This window comes from Phocoena phocoena, chromosome 11, assembly GCF_963924675.1.
Source record: "Phocoena phocoena chromosome 11, mPhoPho1.1, whole genome shotgun sequence".
NCBI lineage: Eukaryota > Metazoa > Chordata > Mammalia > Artiodactyla > Phocoenidae > Phocoena > Phocoena phocoena.
Window position 1 is genome coordinate 34,413,117 of NC_089229.1, and position 19,101 is coordinate 34,432,217.

General features: G+C 34.1%; 1 protein-coding gene across 1 annotated transcript in view; it reads right to left on the minus strand.

The window, feature by feature from the left end:
- The window catches only part of LRRIQ1 (leucine rich repeats and IQ motif containing 1), a 174,260-nt gene extending 158,983 nt beyond the window's left edge, over nt 1-15,277 (minus strand). Inside the window, exons 1-6 of the mRNA XM_065887785.1 lie at nt 15,134-15,277; nt 13,852-13,963; nt 9,266-9,357; nt 7,716-7,833; nt 6,936-7,159; nt 3,086-3,160 (exon numbers count right to left, since the gene is read on the minus strand). Of these exons, the coding sequence (XP_065743857.1) occupies nt 3,086-3,160; nt 6,936-7,159; nt 7,716-7,833; nt 9,266-9,357; nt 13,852-13,963; nt 15,134-15,277 (765 nt within the window). The remainder of the gene's footprint in view (nt 1-3,085; nt 3,161-6,935; nt 7,160-7,715; nt 7,834-9,265; nt 9,358-13,851; nt 13,964-15,133) is intronic.
- Between the last annotated feature and the right edge of the window lie 3,824 nt (nt 15,278-19,101).

The window sequence follows — 19,101 nt, forward strand, 5'->3', positions numbered from 1 at the left end:
AAACAAAAACTTCAAAATTAGGTGTCTCCCAAAACAACATATAAAACACAAAGCTATGAAATATATGTCAGAGATGTTCAGGTGTAAAGAGGATCAACACAGAGACCTCAACATATGACTAATAGGAGTTCCAAAATGAAAAACTGAGAAAAACCAAAGGAAAGAGAATCATAGAAAAATATGTTTTCTAAACCAAAAAAAACAAAAGGCTGTTAAGATACAGAGTTAACTTCACACACACACACACACACACACACACACACAATGATACACTCATATACTAGATACTAGCAATATTTCAGAACACTCCATGAAGGCAAGGATTATTTTCTGTTTTATTCACCGCTGTATCTTGAGTACTTACAGAAGTGCCTGGACACAGTAGAAAACCAGCAAATATGTGTGGATGAATGTAAAAAGCGAAAAATCCCAAAGCTTCAAAAGAATGTAATGAATGAGTATCAAATTTGCAATCATAGATGGCATGTGAAAAAATAAATAAATATGCAATAGAGTTATATCTTTAAATTGTTAAAACTAAATGGTAATAAACCTGCATTCTGTGTCTAAGAAAACTAATCATTCAGTTTTAAAAGCAAAATAAAAGCATTTTCAATTGTGCAAAGATTGAGAAAATTTGCTGTCCAAAAGTATATTTTTGACAAGTATTTAGCTATATACTGCAGGAAGGGAAAACTGAGTCCAGAAAGCAGAGGAAGACTGGATTCAAAGAACACTAATGATCAAAGAAACCCTTAACACTTAGCACTTAAATTTTTTATTCTGTCTTCTTCTTTCCATCATTTCACTTAAGGACTCAGCTGCCAGCTTACTGCTGCTCCTTTTTAGGTAACGTGTGTTTTTTTCTGGCTGCTTTTAAGATTTTTCCCTCTTGTCTTGAATTTCAATACTATTAAATGCCCAGGTGTGATTTTCTTTGTATTGATTCTATTTGGAGATCTTTAACCATCTTCAAATGTTCAGACTGATTTTTCTAAAACAATTTGAAACCATTTCAACTATTATCTCTTTACACATAGGTTCTGCCCCATTCTCTACACTCCTTCCAAGATTACTTACTGTTATACACATTTTTTATATTTCATTATGCGTCACATATTTCTTGTATACTTTTCTGCTTTTCCCATTATTTTTTGCCCTCTCTGTGCTTAAATTTGGGTATTTTCTATTGACTTCCCTTCAGCTTCATTAATGTTCTCACCTGCTGTGTCAAATCTACTGTCAAACTTATCCACTGAAATTTTATTTTTATACACTGAACTATTCAACTCTAGAATATATACTTGGTATTTCATTAAAGATTCTAATTTTCTTTTCATATCACCTGTTTAATTATTTTGCTACTGCATGATAGTTATAGGTTTTTTTTTTAACATCTTTATTGGAGTATAATTGCTTTACAATGGTGTGTTAGTTTCTACTTTATAACAAAGTGAATCAATTATACATATATCCCCATATCTCTTCTCTCTTGCATCTCCCTCTCTCCCACCCTCCCTATCCCACCCCTTAGGTGGTCACAAAGCACCAAGCTGATCTCCCTGTGCTATGTGGCTGCTTCCCACTACCTATCAGTTTTACATTTGGTAGTGTATATATATATATATATGTCCATGCCACTCTCTCACTTTGTCCCAGCTTACCCTTCCCCCTCCCCATGTCCTCAAGCCCATTCTCTAGTAGGTCTGCGCCTTTATTCCCATCTTGCCCCTAGGTTCTTCATGACCATTTTTTTTTTTTTTAGATTCCATATATACGTGTTAGCATACGGTATTTGTTTTTCTCTTTCTGACTTACTTCACTCTGTGACAGACTCTAGGTCCATCCGCCTCACTACAAATAACTCAACTTCGTTTCCTTTTATGGCTGAGTAATATTCCATTGTATATATGTGCCACGTTTTCTCTATCCATTCATCTGTTGATGGACATTTAGGTTGCTTCCATGTCCTGGCTATTGTAAATAGAGCTGCAGTGAACATTGTGGTACATGACTATTTTTGAATTATGGTTTTCTCAGGGTATATGCTCAGTAGTGGGATTGCTGGGTCGTATGGTAGTTCCATTTTCAGTTTTTTAAGGAACCTCCATACTGTTCTCCATAGTGGCTGTATCAATTTACATTCCCACCAACAGTGCAAGAGGTACTTGAATGGCTCTCCTAACTCCAACATTTGTATTACCTGAAAGTGAGCCACTACTGTCTTTCTTTTTCTTACCATTCATAATGAACCATGTGTCTTCACATGTCTAACCAACTTTTTTTTTTTTTTTTTTTTTGCGGTATGCGGGCCTCTCACTGTTGTGGCCTCTCCTGTTGCGGAGCACAGGCTCTGGATGCGCAGGCTCAGCGGCCATGGCTCACGGGCCCAGCCGCTCCGTGGCATGTGGGATCTTCCCGGGCTGTGGCACGAACTTGGGTCCCCTGCATCAGCAGTCAGACTCTCAACCACTGCGCCACCAGGGAAGCCCTAACCAACTTTTTAAAATTTAGAGATGGCCAGTATAAACATATTTTTTCAGGAATGTGTTTGTATAAATTTTAAAAGACTTGGAAAAAATACAATGATAGTTAATATTTTTAACTACATTACAGGATTATGGGAAATTTTATCTACTTTTTACTTGTAATTATTTAAAATAATTTTATATAAAAACTGTGGAGTAAATTAAAGTTAAAACAATAAACATGTCATCAGAATCATCTTAAATTTAAAGGGGTTATTTAACACATTCAATTAGTTGTGCTAAAGAAATGCAGTAACCTCTTATAACAATCCTCAATCATAATGAAATATTCGTAATAGTATGTTTTCTCAAAACTTAAAAGAAATTTTACAATTACAAGAGTATACAGACATGTTCACTCATTGAACCAGTTTATTTTCCTTTTCAAGACATTCTATTTCAAGGAGAGCTTCTATAACTAAGGTATTTTTAAAACTTCAGTAAATTAAATCCTATACCAACTAGGCAATATTATTTTAAAATGCCCATTCCAAGCATAGTAATTTACTTCAAATGGAGAATGATTATTGCGCTGCTTAAAAACAACAAACACATACCTCATGCTGTTTAAATTTCTCCTTCCATTTTTTCTCCTCTTTATGAAGTTCATCATTCATCTTGTCCTGTTCTTGCTGAGCATATGATAATATTGAAATATTATATTCAACTATCAAACAATATTATGTTTATTATGTATGATTCTTACGACATATATTTGTAAACAATGGTTAAAGATAACAACTCACCCAATGGTCCTCAGTTATTAGTACTGGGATAACAACTTTAATTCCAAACTGAAATATAATAAAATGATACCTAGGGTTCCCATTAGCATATAAAGATATTTACAATCTGGGTAAGTTGTTTTATTTATTTGAGTTTATTTATATGTTTATTCATATAATAAAATGCATTGGCTAGAAATACTCCTGGACAATGCAAAAATTACAGATGATAATGTGTGTTAAGATGGGTTTTGCATTACAATTTTTTTCTCTCCACACCATTTCATTTAATTCACATAGTAAATCATTTCAGAGGGTAATTGTTTTCTTTCATTAACTCTTTATTAGCATCTATTTTGTAAAGGCTCTGCAGAATAAAAAAAAAAATCAGTAAAATATAATCCCCTCCCTCAAAAACTTTACCTTTAATAATATGAGAATGCAATCATACATTCACACGTTGCCCCAAATTTAGCAAAATAAGTTTATCACAAAATAAGAACTATAAGGATTATGGTAGGAATTGGTGCTATAATTAGAAGATCATGAAAGGTTTCATACAGAAGATTGTTTTTGAAATTATTAGGCTTTTAAGAGATTAAATAAACATTTTAGGCATTTATTAAATGTTTTTGAGCTAGGAAAATGATTACAGCTCTGTTTTAGAAAAATTATAAGGTTACATTTGATAGAATTAGAGAAAGTAAGTCAAGGAGAGACACTAAGGAGATCAGTGAGGTAGCTATTAGAGAAGTCCATGTGAGAACCAATGAGGGCCTTCTGCAGATAGGGTGGGAGGAGTCAGAAGAGACACAAACACGATGTAAATATGAAATGGTCATAAACTGCCAACTGCCTGGATAAAAGGAAGTGAGAAAAGTTCTTTGGACATTATCTTATAGGAATTGTGGGAACTTTTGATGGCATTTAAGCAGGGAAATAACTTTTTTTAGAAAATAATTATCCTACCAACTGCACTATGGTACATGAGTTTACAGAATACAAGACCAAAAGTAGGAAGATCAATTAGAGAGTATAGTAAATATTCCAAGCTAGACATTAGGACATCCTGAAATATGGGGTAGCAGTAGACATATGGATGAGACAGTGAATAATATAACTATTAGAAGGAAGAGGATAGTAAAAGAGAGAGAAGAGTTAAAAATGGTCCATATCTTTCTAGCTTCGACTATGATGATAGTGTAACTCATCAAAATAATGAACACCAGAGGAGGAGCACGATTCAGAAAGAAAGACAGTGCATTCAACTTTAGATACATTAAGTTCTGAGTGTAGGAGAGTTATGTAGTTCGACTTTTTTTGTTTTAACTATAGATTTGGTTCTGAACAGCCATAACTGTGTTTGAGATTATCAAGAGAGAAAATACATGGAGTAAGAAAAGAAAGAACAAAGGATGGAATCCTTGGTAGGACCACATTCAAGGAGAAAGAGAAAAAGAAGCCTAAAATAGATATCAAGGAAGAACGGCCAAACATGTAAGAAGACAGTCAAGGCAGTATGGTCCCACAGAAGTCAAGAGAAAAAGAAATGGTCAGCAATCAAATTTTTATTGGCATGAAATGCTAAAGAGGCAAAAATAAATACTGAAATAGAACCTGTGAGTATGCTTCTAGAAGCCATTGGTTATTTTTGTCCAAGCCAATTTAGAAAACATTGATTATTTTTGTCAAAAGCAGTTTCATTCACTGGAGCGGTGGTGGAAGATCCCTAGCAGATTTAGGATTGAATGAGAGATGAGGAAATGGATTGAGCACAAATAACTACTCCTTAAGAAGCCTGCCTATGATAAGTAGACCTAAGGAGCAGCTGACGTGAGACATATAAAGGAAAATGATCTCATGATTTTTCTTTTGTTTTGTTTCTAGGACAGGAGAAAATTTAACATGCCTATAAGCAATAAGAAAGGAGGAAGCTGTAGGGGTGTTTCAACATAATGGAAAACTGGGGTAAACTGGAAAATGATAGAATATAGAGCAAAGGAGGAAAAGCTAGCCTTTGGTAGAAGAAACCTCTCTTACTGAGATAAGAGCAAAGGCAAAAAAAAAAAAAACGCAAAAAGGCGACCACAGAGATTGATGCTAACTAGATGCAGGATGAGAAAGACAAAGAAGTTTGTAATAGATGCAAAAATGTTATGTGATAATTTGCTAATAACGAGGAGGGAGGAGTTGGGTAGAACTCTTAAGGAAAGAGATTTATGATAGCTGTTTTGGAAAATGGAAGAGGAAGCTAACAAAGGACACAGAATAGAATTACTAAATAAGTAAATTATTTAGGATCCATCATTATAAAATTACGGAATGGTCTCATTGGAAAACTTTTAAGCCCCAAGGTAAAACAAAGCACACATTCAGAAACTCATTAAACCTACTAATGTCATATATATTTTTTAAATCATAATTTTATGATAAAGCACAAATTACTTTCAAAAAACAAGTTACAATTCTTCAAGGGTAGGGCCCTGTGTTAAATCTGTTTTGTATCATGTAAGCACATAGCTGAAAGCTTTGCCCTTAAAGTAGTCAGTAAATTTTTGTTACAAAACAAATAAAAATGGCAACTTAGCTGAACAGAATTTTAAAATCAGATGTTTTTTAGAAAATATTTGAAAATATCACTAACAACCAATAGCAATAATACGTTTTACCACAAGCCAGCAAACACTTCTCTAAGAATCTACATTATATTCACTCCTACTCTGGAATTGGAAAAAAAAAAAAAAAGCTTCTGACTTTTGGAAATGACTAATCTGGTCTGTGGAAAGGAAAATATAACTAAAAGAAAGCTAAACATTCATAGCTTACTATTAGAAAAAGCCATGGCCAAGCTGGTTCGACAATATTATCACTTTTTAATTTATTTATTTTCTATATAATCAGGAAATGCAGTGTACTCAACATTGGAGGCTTGAATACCCTGAACTGTCTATGTGACTACATGCTAAGGTTCTCTATATGGAACACTCAAACTAGTAAGTCGTGAGTAATATATAAGGCAACTTTAGTAATGTAAAACAAGAGATGTAAGTCCTGTCTGTTATCCATACATTCTAAACGGGCTAATGGCCCACATGTAGGTCCTAGAAATCCACCAGTTTCTCAATATGCCACTACCATGACCTGAGGATGAGGACCACCTGAGGTACAGCTGGGCGGAAACAGAAATGAAAAAAACACAAAATTCCTTCACACCAAAAAATTTCTAGTCCCAGGAATTAGCTCATTTATGGGAATGAGGCACATACCATCACCTACATGGCTAAACCACTTCAACCAAATATGTTTTACAAAATTGCTAGATATCAGACCACATAGCAAGGACGTTACATGATTGAGAAAATTCTATTGCCTTTTTCTATGATTAGAAGGGTGTAAAAAAGTAACAACTTATGTAGTAAATGTCAGCTTTTTTAGGACAATCTTTGAAACTATGAAGTTTCAAAGCAGTACCTGAAATTCTAATGAATTTCATGAAAACTAGGCAAGGAGTCCATATTAATACCGTTAATCCACAGTCAACTGCTTTGATTATTAGGACTAATTAAAACCCATAGAATGGAGCTCAATTCGCACCATAAACCAAAACATCAATACTGTTCAGAAGTAGATACTGATTTTTTTAAATGTATGAAAGACAAAAATTAAAATTAAAAAACCTTACCTTCTGAATATTCTCCAATTTCTTCTTTTCAACTTCAAACTGTTTCATCCAGTAATGTCTTTTTTCTTCTTCTTCTTGAAACTGCTTTTCTTCTCTATCCCTCTGAGCTTTGAGAGTTTGCTTCTTTTGGTCTTCTAGTTCTTTCTGTTTGTCTTGCCAAGCCTCAAAGGACTGCCTACATCTTTCTTCCACTTCACAGTATCCGAAATTTATATCAGCATCATCTGTATTCATGAGGAGAAAAAATTTTAAATCAAAACAGTCAAATCTGATCCAGTGTAAAGTTTAAAAGTAATTTCAAAATAAATAAATAATGTCAATATATTACCAAAGTAAAAGTATGCAAAATACATGTAAGTTCCATTGCATCAATAAAGAAGTCACATAACTTGCCTTAAAGTATTCCATAAGACTTCTATAAAAACATAATGTGTGTGTGTGTGTGTGTGTGTGTGTGTGTGTGTGTGTGCATGTGTGTAGTTAAGCGATACATAAGGAACACAGTTAAGAGACACTTAAAAAATTCAGGTCTGCATATATCTATTGCAGTCAGCTATATATGTGGAAAAGTTTTAACTCTACTTACATGAAGTTAAATTAGGAGTCATAAAAAAAACTATGAGAACATGTAATTAAATAAGCATAGCAAGTATACAATATTTTTCAAATATTGTGACTATATTCTTCTAAATGTCAAAAGAAAACTGTCTACTTTTTTTCAGATAATTAAGGTCAATCACATAAAAATTATCATAAATATCACCAAGCAATTTAGTCCACCTGGCAAAACATGTTCATCCACAGGCAAATCACAAGGATCAGGCTCTGGAACAGAATCAGGGCTGCCACAATGAGTTTTACTTCTCAGAAATTCTTCTTTTTCTATTTCAGATAACATCTAAGAGGTTAAAAAAGTACCAGTGATTAAAGAAAAACAAAATAGAGAGTAAAGCTATTATTTTAATAATGCATTAAGTATTTACATACACATATATAGAACTTTATTTACTTCAAATCACTCTCAAATACAATTCTATATAGCATATTGATAATTATTCTCTTTATGGTGAAGAAAAATGTTTTTTCCATGCAAGCACACTCTGTTTTACCCTCCTAATGTTTTTCAGAATTCTAATTACTTTCTAATCTTTACTCACAATATTCAATTAAACTGCTTAATAATCATGTCAAAATGTTTCTACTAATATGTGTTTTCCTCCTAATACCTTTCTATATTTCTTATCTGCAGCAATAGCTCACATATACAAATTGCTAATATATTCAGTATGTTTTAAAAATAGAACTATTCTCTAATTTGCCCTGACTTACACACAAGTTATAATTTTGATTAATACTTTTCCATAATTATACTTCTATATATTCTAGCTTGAAAGGTACAGGATATCTATTCCACTGAAGTAGCAATATGATAATTCAAAATTAATATATTTCAGGTTTGAGGGTTACCAAAAAAGAGAGTAAGAAACATACATACAAGTAATTTTCACATTATGCTAAATACACAGAGAGCAAGAATAGAGTAAGGTAAAATTACAGTTGGGTAAAATGAGAAGTAAAAATGATTTCAAGATGCTGAACCTGTGGAAGAGGTTTTCTCTTAAATACATTTCCGGGAGTTTCACCCAAAAATGCTAGGCTCTCCTTTACTCTTACTTTTTTACGGATGTTTCTGTTTTACCATTTTTTTTAAAAAAACTAACATAAGATATTCTACGTTTAAAGTTTCTACAGGGTATTTAAAGTCTCCACTGGATCACAGTACATTCCTAAGCAAAGTAATAATATTAGAGTATATTTCATTGTTTTCCTTGGAGCTTTTAGGGAAAAAATACTATTCAATATAGTTCTGCTCTCCTATCTACATTAAATTCCCAAGTATTTATGGTTCAAATCACTATTTCTAATATTTTTAAAGATTGAAATTTGTATTGTTTTATATTATATGCCAGAGGAGGAAACAAATCCAAAAATTATTAGCTTAAAATAATTAAATTTTTAAGCCAGTGAACTTTATTTATTTATTTATTTTTTGGCGGTACGCTGGCCTCTCACCGCTGTGGCCTCTCCCGTTGCGGAGCACAGGCTCCGAACTCGCAGACTCAGCGGCCATGGCCCACGGGCCCAGCCTCTCCGCGGCATGTGGGATCTTCCCGGACCGGGCACGAACCCGCGTCCCCTGCACCGGCAGGCAGACTCTCAACCACTGCGCCACCAGGGAAGCCCAAGCCAGTGAACTTTAAATGGTACGTGAGAGGTAAAGGTAAATTTCTAACTGCAATATTGAGTACTTTCAGTCAAACAACATATACCTTCATTAATTGTTCTGGATTTTCTTTACATTCAGTTCGTAATTCTATCCTTAAATGCATATGATTATTAGAAACTGCTCCATAATCATAGCCTATAAAGAGAAAGAAATATTATAACTTTAAATATTAGAGCAAGACACAACATGTTAAAATCCCAAACTATTTCATCATCCTTTAATCTCAAATTCTACCACAGCATATTCTTGATCAGTAACTCAAAACAACAGGAAATACTGAAGAACAAAGAACATAGGAAATCTGTAATCTTTATTCAAAAATAAAAATAACAGATTTTTAGATCTCTTTATCACCTTTCATATTCTAGACTGAAGTTCATTTTCCATGTACACAGAATAATGCTGTGTTTAATATCACAATGACACCTTGATTAGAAACCAACAAAAGTTCAATTCTACCTGCCACAAACTAGCAGTATAATCTTTCAGAACAAGATACTGAAAATGCTTTAATAAAAGTCTTACTTTAAAAGATTACAATTATTAACGTGTAAATGAAGTAAACTTTCATTCCCAATTTTTTGAGTTTTTGTTGAATTTTATTGTGTTTTTATCATCTGTGCAGATGTAGTTATGCTTCTTTTCCTTATTCAATTAACATGTTTTATCATGGTAATGTTCCCTAGTAGTAAACTATTTTTTACAGATGACCATTCTGCTAATTAACTGACTATTCACACCTATTTTGTCTATTATTATAGATTTTCTTTTTCAACACCAATTCACAACCTCTCTGGCATGTTTTCTTATGTGAGAGCTGAAAAGCAAAAATAACATTCTCCAGATGCCTTTGAAGCTAGGTTTCTGAGGGTGATTTAGGTTCTGCCAATTGATACATTTGTGTAAGTCTTTCTTTTCTTTTCTTTTCTTAAAATTAATTAATTAATTAATTTAATTTTGGCTGCATTGGGTCTTCGTTGCTGAGCGCAGGCTTTCTCTAGTTGCGGCGAGCGGGGGCTACTCTTCATTGCGGTGCACAGGCTTCTCACTGCAGTGGCTTCTCTTGCTGCGGAGCACAGGCTCTAGGCATGCAGGCTTCAGTAGTTATGGCTCGCGGGCTCAGTAGTTGTGGCTCACGGGCTCAGTAGTTGTGGCACATGAGCTCAGTAGTTGTGGCTTGCGGGCTCTAGAGTGCAGGCTCAGTAGTTGTGGCACACAGGCTTAGTTGCTCCACGGCATGTGGGATTTTCCCGGACCAGGGCTCGAACCCATGTCCCCTGCATTGGCAGGCAGATTCTTAACCACTGTGCCACCAGGGAAGCCCAGTCTTTATTTTCATAAAAATATTATGTGTGAAGAAAGGCAGAGAGAGATTTTCATTTTTCTGGCTCAGACTATGATAGAGGGTGCTTTGGGTTGGAGATAGCAGGGTATAGTAGAGGATTAATGTCTCTGAATTTCTTTATTATATCAGCAGCTCCTGCTGCAGCCCAGTTCTACAATGTACTTGCATGTATATTTTCTACACTTTGGATGTTCAGCTTAGAATCTGTTTCTTCAGTTCTATTAACAATTCTGTTATTTATTGTAATAGCTAGTCTCCAAAGATGTCACTCCCACACTTCCTGGTATGATACCCTGTGTAGCCCCCTCCCGCAAAGAATCTGTGCTGACCCTATGTAACCACCAGGATGTAGTAGAAGTGATGTTGCATGACTTCTGAGAATAAGTCATATGAATCTTTACAGGGTTCCATCTTAGTCTCTTGATATTTTGCTCACAGGATGCTATTTCTCAGAATCCAGGTGCCATGAAAGCCATAGGGAGAGACCACATAGGTGCCTCCAGCTGACAGCTCCAACTGAACTCCCAGCCAACAATTAGCATCACTGCCAGTCATTTCAGTGAGCCATCTTAGAATTCCAATCCAGTAAAGACTTCAGATGACTGTGGCCCTAATCAACATCTGACTGTAAATGCATAAGAAATGCAAGCAAGAACTGATTAGCTAAAGCCCAGTCAACCCACAGAACTATATAAAAGATAACAGCATACTGTTATTTTAAGCCACTAAGTTTGTTTTACACAAATACTCCCCAAAACCTTACTCCTTAAAGTAGCTAAAACAGCTTTTGTCTACAAATGAGAGCCATAATCAGTACATCCATATTCATAAATAAAATTAGCCTCAGTTTCTCTTATGTATATGTATGTGAAGCTTGCACAGTTTTGTATATAACATGTGCAGTTTGGGGCTTCCCTGGTGGCGCAGTGGTTGAAAGTCCGCCTGCCGATTCAGGGGAAACGGGTTCGTGCCCCGGTCCGGGAAGATCCCACATGCCGCGGAGTGGCTAGGCCCGTGAGCCATCGCCGCTAAGCCTGCGTGTCCGGAGCCTGTGCTCCACAACGGGAGAGGCCACAACAGTGAGAGGCCCGCATACCGCAAAAAAAATAAAATAAAATAAAAAATAAAATGTGCAGTTTTTTACAAATGAAATATTATATAACATGCAGATTTTTTTGCTCCTTGATGGATTGGAATAATTCAATTGCAAAATTATCCCGAGTTCCTAATGACACTTGAGAAGAAATCTCTTTCCACCTTCAGCCAAATTATTGATTTAATCATGTCTTCTCCTTTATCAAGCAATTTTGATAATATGAATTTTCTTAGAAAATTATTCTATTCATTGAGACTATCAAACTTATTTGATTAGAGCTATATACATGGGACCTTATAATTTTCTAAACCACTGTTATAACTGTAGTTATATAATCTTTCATGTAACTAATTTTTTATAATTATATTTCCTTTGCTTTTTTTCATAATTAGGCTCTATACTTGCCAATATATTTAAAATACATTTTCATTGTATAAACTTTAGTAAATATAAATAGGAAAACCATTAAAATCCCCCATAACTTGACTATAGATAAGCACTGCTAAAACCTGAAGGGTCTACATAAGTCTTTATACATCCTTTCACACAGGTACTCAGAACAAAAACCTTGGAGCCAAATTTCCTCTCTTCCTTTCATACAAATCCATCAATAAATACTTTTGTTTCTTTCTACCTTAAGAATGTTTTCTAGAATGCGACTGTTTTTCATCATTTCTACTCAAATCACTCTCATCTCTAACCACACTACCGTGACAGTCTTGTAGTGGACTCTTGCTACCTCAAGCCATCTCCTCTGCAGTTTCCAGAACGATTGTCTCAAAATATGTCAGATTCTGTCACTCCTTACTCAAAAACCTTCATATACTCAGAACAGAATCCAAAGTCCACACCTTGGATTGATAAGAGCCCTGTATGATCTGACCCCTTATTTTCTTGGATATAACCACAAAGGCTTACTATTCTTTGAACATATCATGCCCACTCAGTGTGCCTTGGCCTTTACGATTCCCTCTTTCTGGAACACCAGCCCTCTAGACATCCACGTGACTCACGTCTCCTTCATTGAGATATCCCATGTGGCTTACTGTCTCATTTCAGTCACTACTTAAATATCACCTCCTCAGAGAGGCCTTCTTTGACCTACCCTATCTAAGATAGCAATCTTCAATCTCTATCCCCTTCTCTTTTTCTTTCTTTTTTTTGGTTGCACTGGGTCTTAGTTGCGGCAGGCGGGCTCCTTAGTTGTGGCATGTGAATTCTTAGTTATGGCATGCATGTGGGATCTAGTTCCCTGACAAATGATCGAACCCAGGCCCCCTGCATTGGGAGCACAGAGTCTTAACCACTGCACCAGCAGTGAAGTCCCTATCCCCTTATCATAAAATCCTTCCTTCATAGAAGTTATCATTATTGAAATATTACATATGTATTTATTTGTTTATTGTCTGTCTCCCCACACCAGAACATTAGAATAAGAGAGGACCTTTGCCTATTTTGTTCCCTGCTGCATTCTCAGTGGCTAGAACATATCCTTTCACAGAGTAATATTTTTCGTACAAATATCTGTGAATACCCACATTATAGTTTATACTAATATTTTTATAAATGACATCAAATTTCATAATAATTTTAATAGTATATCATGAAACTCTTTATGTTATTAAATATTGTCTAAGCCGTATTTTTTTAATGAGTGTATTGTTAGACACACCAATGTCCTGTTGAACATTTCGGTTGTTACCATTTTTCATTATAAACTAAGCCAGGATTAATTCTAGTTAAACCTTTGTTCATTCTATTATTCTTAGAATAAATTTGCAAGAAGTAAATTTGCTCAGTTGAAGCAAATAAAGATTGTGAGGCTTTGATATAAATTATATTTTTCTCCAAATATATGTATGAACTGATACTTCTAAAATAGTCCCACAATTAGTTTTCTTTTCTTTAACATAAAGTAATAGAATGTCTGGTTTTAATTAGAACTGGTAAAACAAATTGTTAGTGGCTAGTACTTACTGGAGACGTAAGGAAGGTAGTAAGTAAAACAAATGAATGAACTAAATTGAACAGACCAATATACTACGGATATTTTATTAGAGATAAATGCACATACCTGTATATGACAAGAGACAAGAACTTCAAGCAGTTTAATTTTCTAAATTATAAATTATTCATTATTCATACTTACAGAAAACTTATCTGCCAAGCAGATGAAAACTGTACTTACTTAAAACATCAGTATCTTCCATGTCCTGAAGAATGAGCTCTTCAACAGTTTTACTTTTATTCTTTATGACGTTAATACAGTGAAGAACTGAGTCAGGTAATTCATCTAAATCCTAAAAATGTAAATAATAAAAGAAACTGTAAAATTCTTTACTAAAACTATGTATCAAAATCTGTTTTGATATGCCAAAAATTTGAGTAAAATGTGTAAATGAGGTAAAAGGGCTCCGTATAAAGAGCATAATCCAAACAAATATATTTGGTTAAAATTTGCTTTTAATTTTCAGGTGGTTATAAATTGCATCCATGATTCTGTTGGATCTCATATTCAAATGAATAATTTCAGAACTTTTGTCACAGTTAAATTAGCTGTGAATAAAAAGATACAATAATATAAAAATATTATTTTCTCCAAAAGTATTATGTAGGTTATTGCAATCCTAATTAAAAATCAAATTGTAATTATTTTTTGAAACTTGACAAATGAGTTTTTTGAGAAAAGCTTAGTTGAAAAGATGTTGAAATAGCAGAACTACTAAAGGAATTTGACCCATTTTATATTTAAAAATATAAAACCACTATAGGGCAAAAATTAACACAATAATGGAAAAGAATAAATAGCCTTGGATAGATCATATGTATAACAACTAAATATATATAACAGATATGACAAATCAATTGAGAAGAGGTGGATTATTCCATAAGTGACCCTGGGAATATTTGTTAAATATATGCAGGAAAATTTTAATTAGATCTACTTTTTATAACATAGCTGAAAATAAGTTTCCATTGGATTAAGGATTTTTATATAAAAGAATGAATCCATGAATAACTTTTCTAGGCATATAAACATTGGAGAAAATACACAAATGAAAAGAAAATAAATGTTTGGTTTCCAAAAAAGTAACTATTCTTTGGTCTAAAGATTTCACATACATTTTGCTTTTTATGCATATCTAATCACATTAGAATGCTCATGATTAAGTAAAAAAAGCAGGATACAAACATACACATGTGTGCAGATATATGTATATATACATACACATACTTATACGTATAGTACAATCCCAATTTTGTGAAAAATGCACACATATACATGTGAAGTTATAGGTAATTTCTACCTTCAATATACCTTTTATATTTAAATATCTACTAATATATATTGCTTAAAGGTGACCCTAAGGAAAAAATGAGATAAGTATACAAAACACACTGAGAAAAGTAATATTTCTCCTAAAAGGCTTATCCAGTTAAAAGGCTCAAAAATACAACACAACACTTACTGTATCACTATTATCACTCTGGGTTTCTGATTTTGAATCACTATCAAAATCATCTTTTTCCAAGGAAGAAATGCTGATTTTATCCAATTCAGCTTCTATTTCTTCTTGGAGCTTTATATCATCATCATCATTGTCTTCCATCATCCTTCATAATAAAACACAAAACCATTTAAAGAAAATTGAAGAAGCTAAATGCTGGTAAAAACTATAGGTTCTTTAATGTGCCATACCAATCCAACATGCTCTAGGTAAAAATTTAGTTTAACATAGCTTTAGTTTAACAAACTTTTCTCACACCTTATCATGGCTGTACTATATATTGAAGAAAATGTTTTCTCCCTATATTCATTCATTATTTCTTTAATGTTTTGACTACAAAATGATCAACTCTAATAGTACTCTTAAATTCTCTAAAGGAAAAGTTACATGGAATGAACTGGCTTACCTTTCTGAACCAAGAAACTTCATACTAAAATTCATTTTCATGGTAATAATTAATGGCAAAATACCTCTGAACAGCTTGAGTATTCAGAGATTAAAATACTTATAAGAGAACAACCTATGTCTATATATGGGGAAACATGTGGTTAGTTTCTACTCATTAAATCAGAGCTGTTAATTCCACCAGATAGCCACATGTTTTAACCAACAATAACATGTTGCAATAATGGCTAATACATGGCTTATAAGTTCAATATTTATTTCATTTAAATCTCTAATGCTTGTAATGGATATGGGTCAAGCAGTACATTGTAGTAGGTCTTCACATCATCATCGTTAACTACCATCATTAGCTTCCATGTATTAAGTACCTGTGACAAACCAGGCACTAGAAGACACTTGAGTGATTGATAACTTAATGGGTTAAAGGTCATTATAGTCATTGTATAGGCGAAAAAACCAAGGTTGGAAGAGGTTACTTAACTGCCATAGTATGATGCTAGTAAGTAATGGAAGCAGGATCCTAATTCAAAGATCCTGAATCCAAAGCCAGTGCTTTTCCCACTATCAAATGGTATCCAAACTCAGTCAAGCTCATTATCTGTCCAGCAATCCCCTGAACAACTTCTAGTCCAATAGTCTTCAAACTGCAGATGGTAACCCATTCGTGGATCAATAAATTAATTTAGTAGCTCTTGATCATCTAGTTTAAATGATAGGATAGAATAGGAAAAGTTAGGATAGGTCAAAAAAGAAACTGTAAGTGCACTACATATACTACAGGTAAAAGTTGTTTAAAAAAACTTGTTTCAATTATAAGTACATGTATATGTATGCATGTGCGCATGATCTGCAATGAAAATTTTTGTTTATTTTACTGTGGGTCTTGGTATAAAAAAAAGGTTGAAAAATATTGTACTAGTCAGCTTTTATTTTATTTTCCAGACTATTCCAAACTTTCATTCTTTCCTCCAGTCCCTGGCCTTTCTACTGCTGTCTTCTTCCCGGCCCTTCCTTCCTTTTTATCTTTCCTTCCTTCCTCCTTCCTTCCCTCCTCCATGCTCTCTGTTCTTCCATCCCTCCTTCCACTCCCTTCCTCTTTATTTTCCATTTTTTACCCATTCATCTCAAAATCAACTTTTTGGGAGGCTACAAGATGCATCCACAACAGTGCTAGGTGCTACAAATACACTGATTAAATAAGTAACCTGTTTTCATAGAGTTTATAGTCTAGTTAACAGAGAAAATGAAACATCCTCATTTTCCTATTTCTTTTCCTGAAGTCTCTTCTTACTCTAATCTTATTAGGAGAGGAGACCCTCTTCCTAATAAAGTGTAATCCTGTACTTATGCTCTGAATCTGATAACTTCTCACCTACTGAACTGTCTGCTCCATCCACTATTCCTTCTGTTTACTACTTTGCCATACATTTGTATTGCACTGCCACTCCCTCCATAAACAAAATCAGTTCATTCCTATCAAAAAAAAAAAAAACCCACACAATACCTGTGCCTGTCCTTCCTCTAGCTATAGATATCACGTATCTTTCTTTCACATGTAAATGATTTAACTCGACTGATCTCCATGTATTGCATACACTCTTAGGCATTTATCCCAGAGAAATGAAAATTTCATTAATAAATGAAAATTTATGCTCACACCAAAACAAATGTTCACAACGGTTTTATTCATAATAGTCCCAAACTGGAAACAACCAAAATGTCCCTCAATAGGTGGATAGTTAAACGGACTCTAGTACCTCCATACCATCAGCAATAAGAGGCATGAACCACTGATATATGCCACAATACCAATGAATCTCCAGGGAACTATGTTTAGTAAAAAGCCCACAGCAAAAGGTAATAGACTATATGATTCCATTTACATAACACTTCTGAAATACTAAAATTTTATAAAAATGAGGACATATTAGTGATTGCCACTAATGGAGTGGATGGGATTGGAGGAAGGTGGTTATGGTGATAAAAGGGCAACATGAGAGATCCTTGTAGTGTTGGAACTGTTCAGTATCTTGACTGTGGTTAACTAGTGAACATATTCAGATGATAAATAGTGTATTACATAATACACACACAAATGAATACAAATAAAATTGAGGCAATCCGAATAAGATTAGCAGATTATACCAATATCAATATCCTGGTCGTGATATTATACTAGAGTTAACAAAGCATTACCATAGGGAGACACTGGACAGAGTGTATAAGAGGTATTTCTGCATTATTTCTTTAAGCTGGATGTGAATCTATAATTACTTCAATAAAAATTTATTTTAAAATATCCTAAGTACTAAGAGGACAGTTAAATAAATTATGATAAATCCATAGAATGGAATACTACACAAGTCCTTTAAAAAATGGGTACATTTACTGTACTCCTGTGGAAAGGTAGCCAAGAAGAAATAATTGAACAAAGGCAAGTGGCTGAAAACTACAGAGAATAACATCTCTTTTGCATAACTATATGCACGTACACACACTTTTTTTAGACAGAAACTTTCTGGAAGAAATTGGGGAATTTAAAATTTTCATTTCATACCTTTATGTTGAGTGATTTTTTTTATCATGAATATGTATTACTTTTATAACTTTAAAAGCTAATTTTAAGATATTCAATTTTACTCATAACCTCCCTCTTCCAAAAGAAAACAAAACCAGAACCAGTGCAAAATGCTACCCGTAATCAAACAATTAAAATGCGATTCAAAAGCTTTGCTAGGTGGAAAATTAGATTTTTTTAAAACATGGCTATGAAGCAGAATGTACAGATTCACAAAACTTTCTATAGAAAGAAAGGCGGGAGAATAGGGTAAAGGAGACATTTTCATTATATGTCCCTCTCTGCTCATCTACTGGCTCCTTAGATCAGCCCTGCCCAATTACATATTTGAGCAACATATTTGATTTTAAATTTTGTAGTAGCAAATTTTTAAAATGTAAAGAGAAACAGGTGAAATTTTAATAATATATTTAATTCAATCCAATATATCCAAAATATTATTTCAACATATAATCAATAGAAAATTATTAATTATAAGGCCAATGTAATTACAAAGTTTACATTTTTGTTTTGTAAAATAATTCTTCAATATCCGATGTGTATTTTACACCTACAGCACATTTCAATTCGCACTCGCTGCATTTAAGCCCTCGATAGCCACCTGTAGCCGGTGGTTACAGAATAGGACAGGGCAGCCCGAGATGGATCCCACTGCAAACAGGCTACAGTAAACTACTTCAAGTTGACAATACACCACTTGGAGTTGGCTAAAGCTGCCAAAAATGGGAAATTTTAAGGAACTCCACCCTTCAACTGTAGTTCTTCAAGTTCCGAATGAACTACCAAAAATCTTCAAAACTGAAAGGAGCCTCTCGCTCCACAGACTCGCTCAGCCACCCCCTGGGCTCGCGGTCCCCGCTTCGCCCTAAAGCCTGGCCGCTGCGGAGAGGGGCCCGGCTCCGCCTGCGCTCCCGCAACTCTGCCTCGCTTCCCTCTACATCAACCC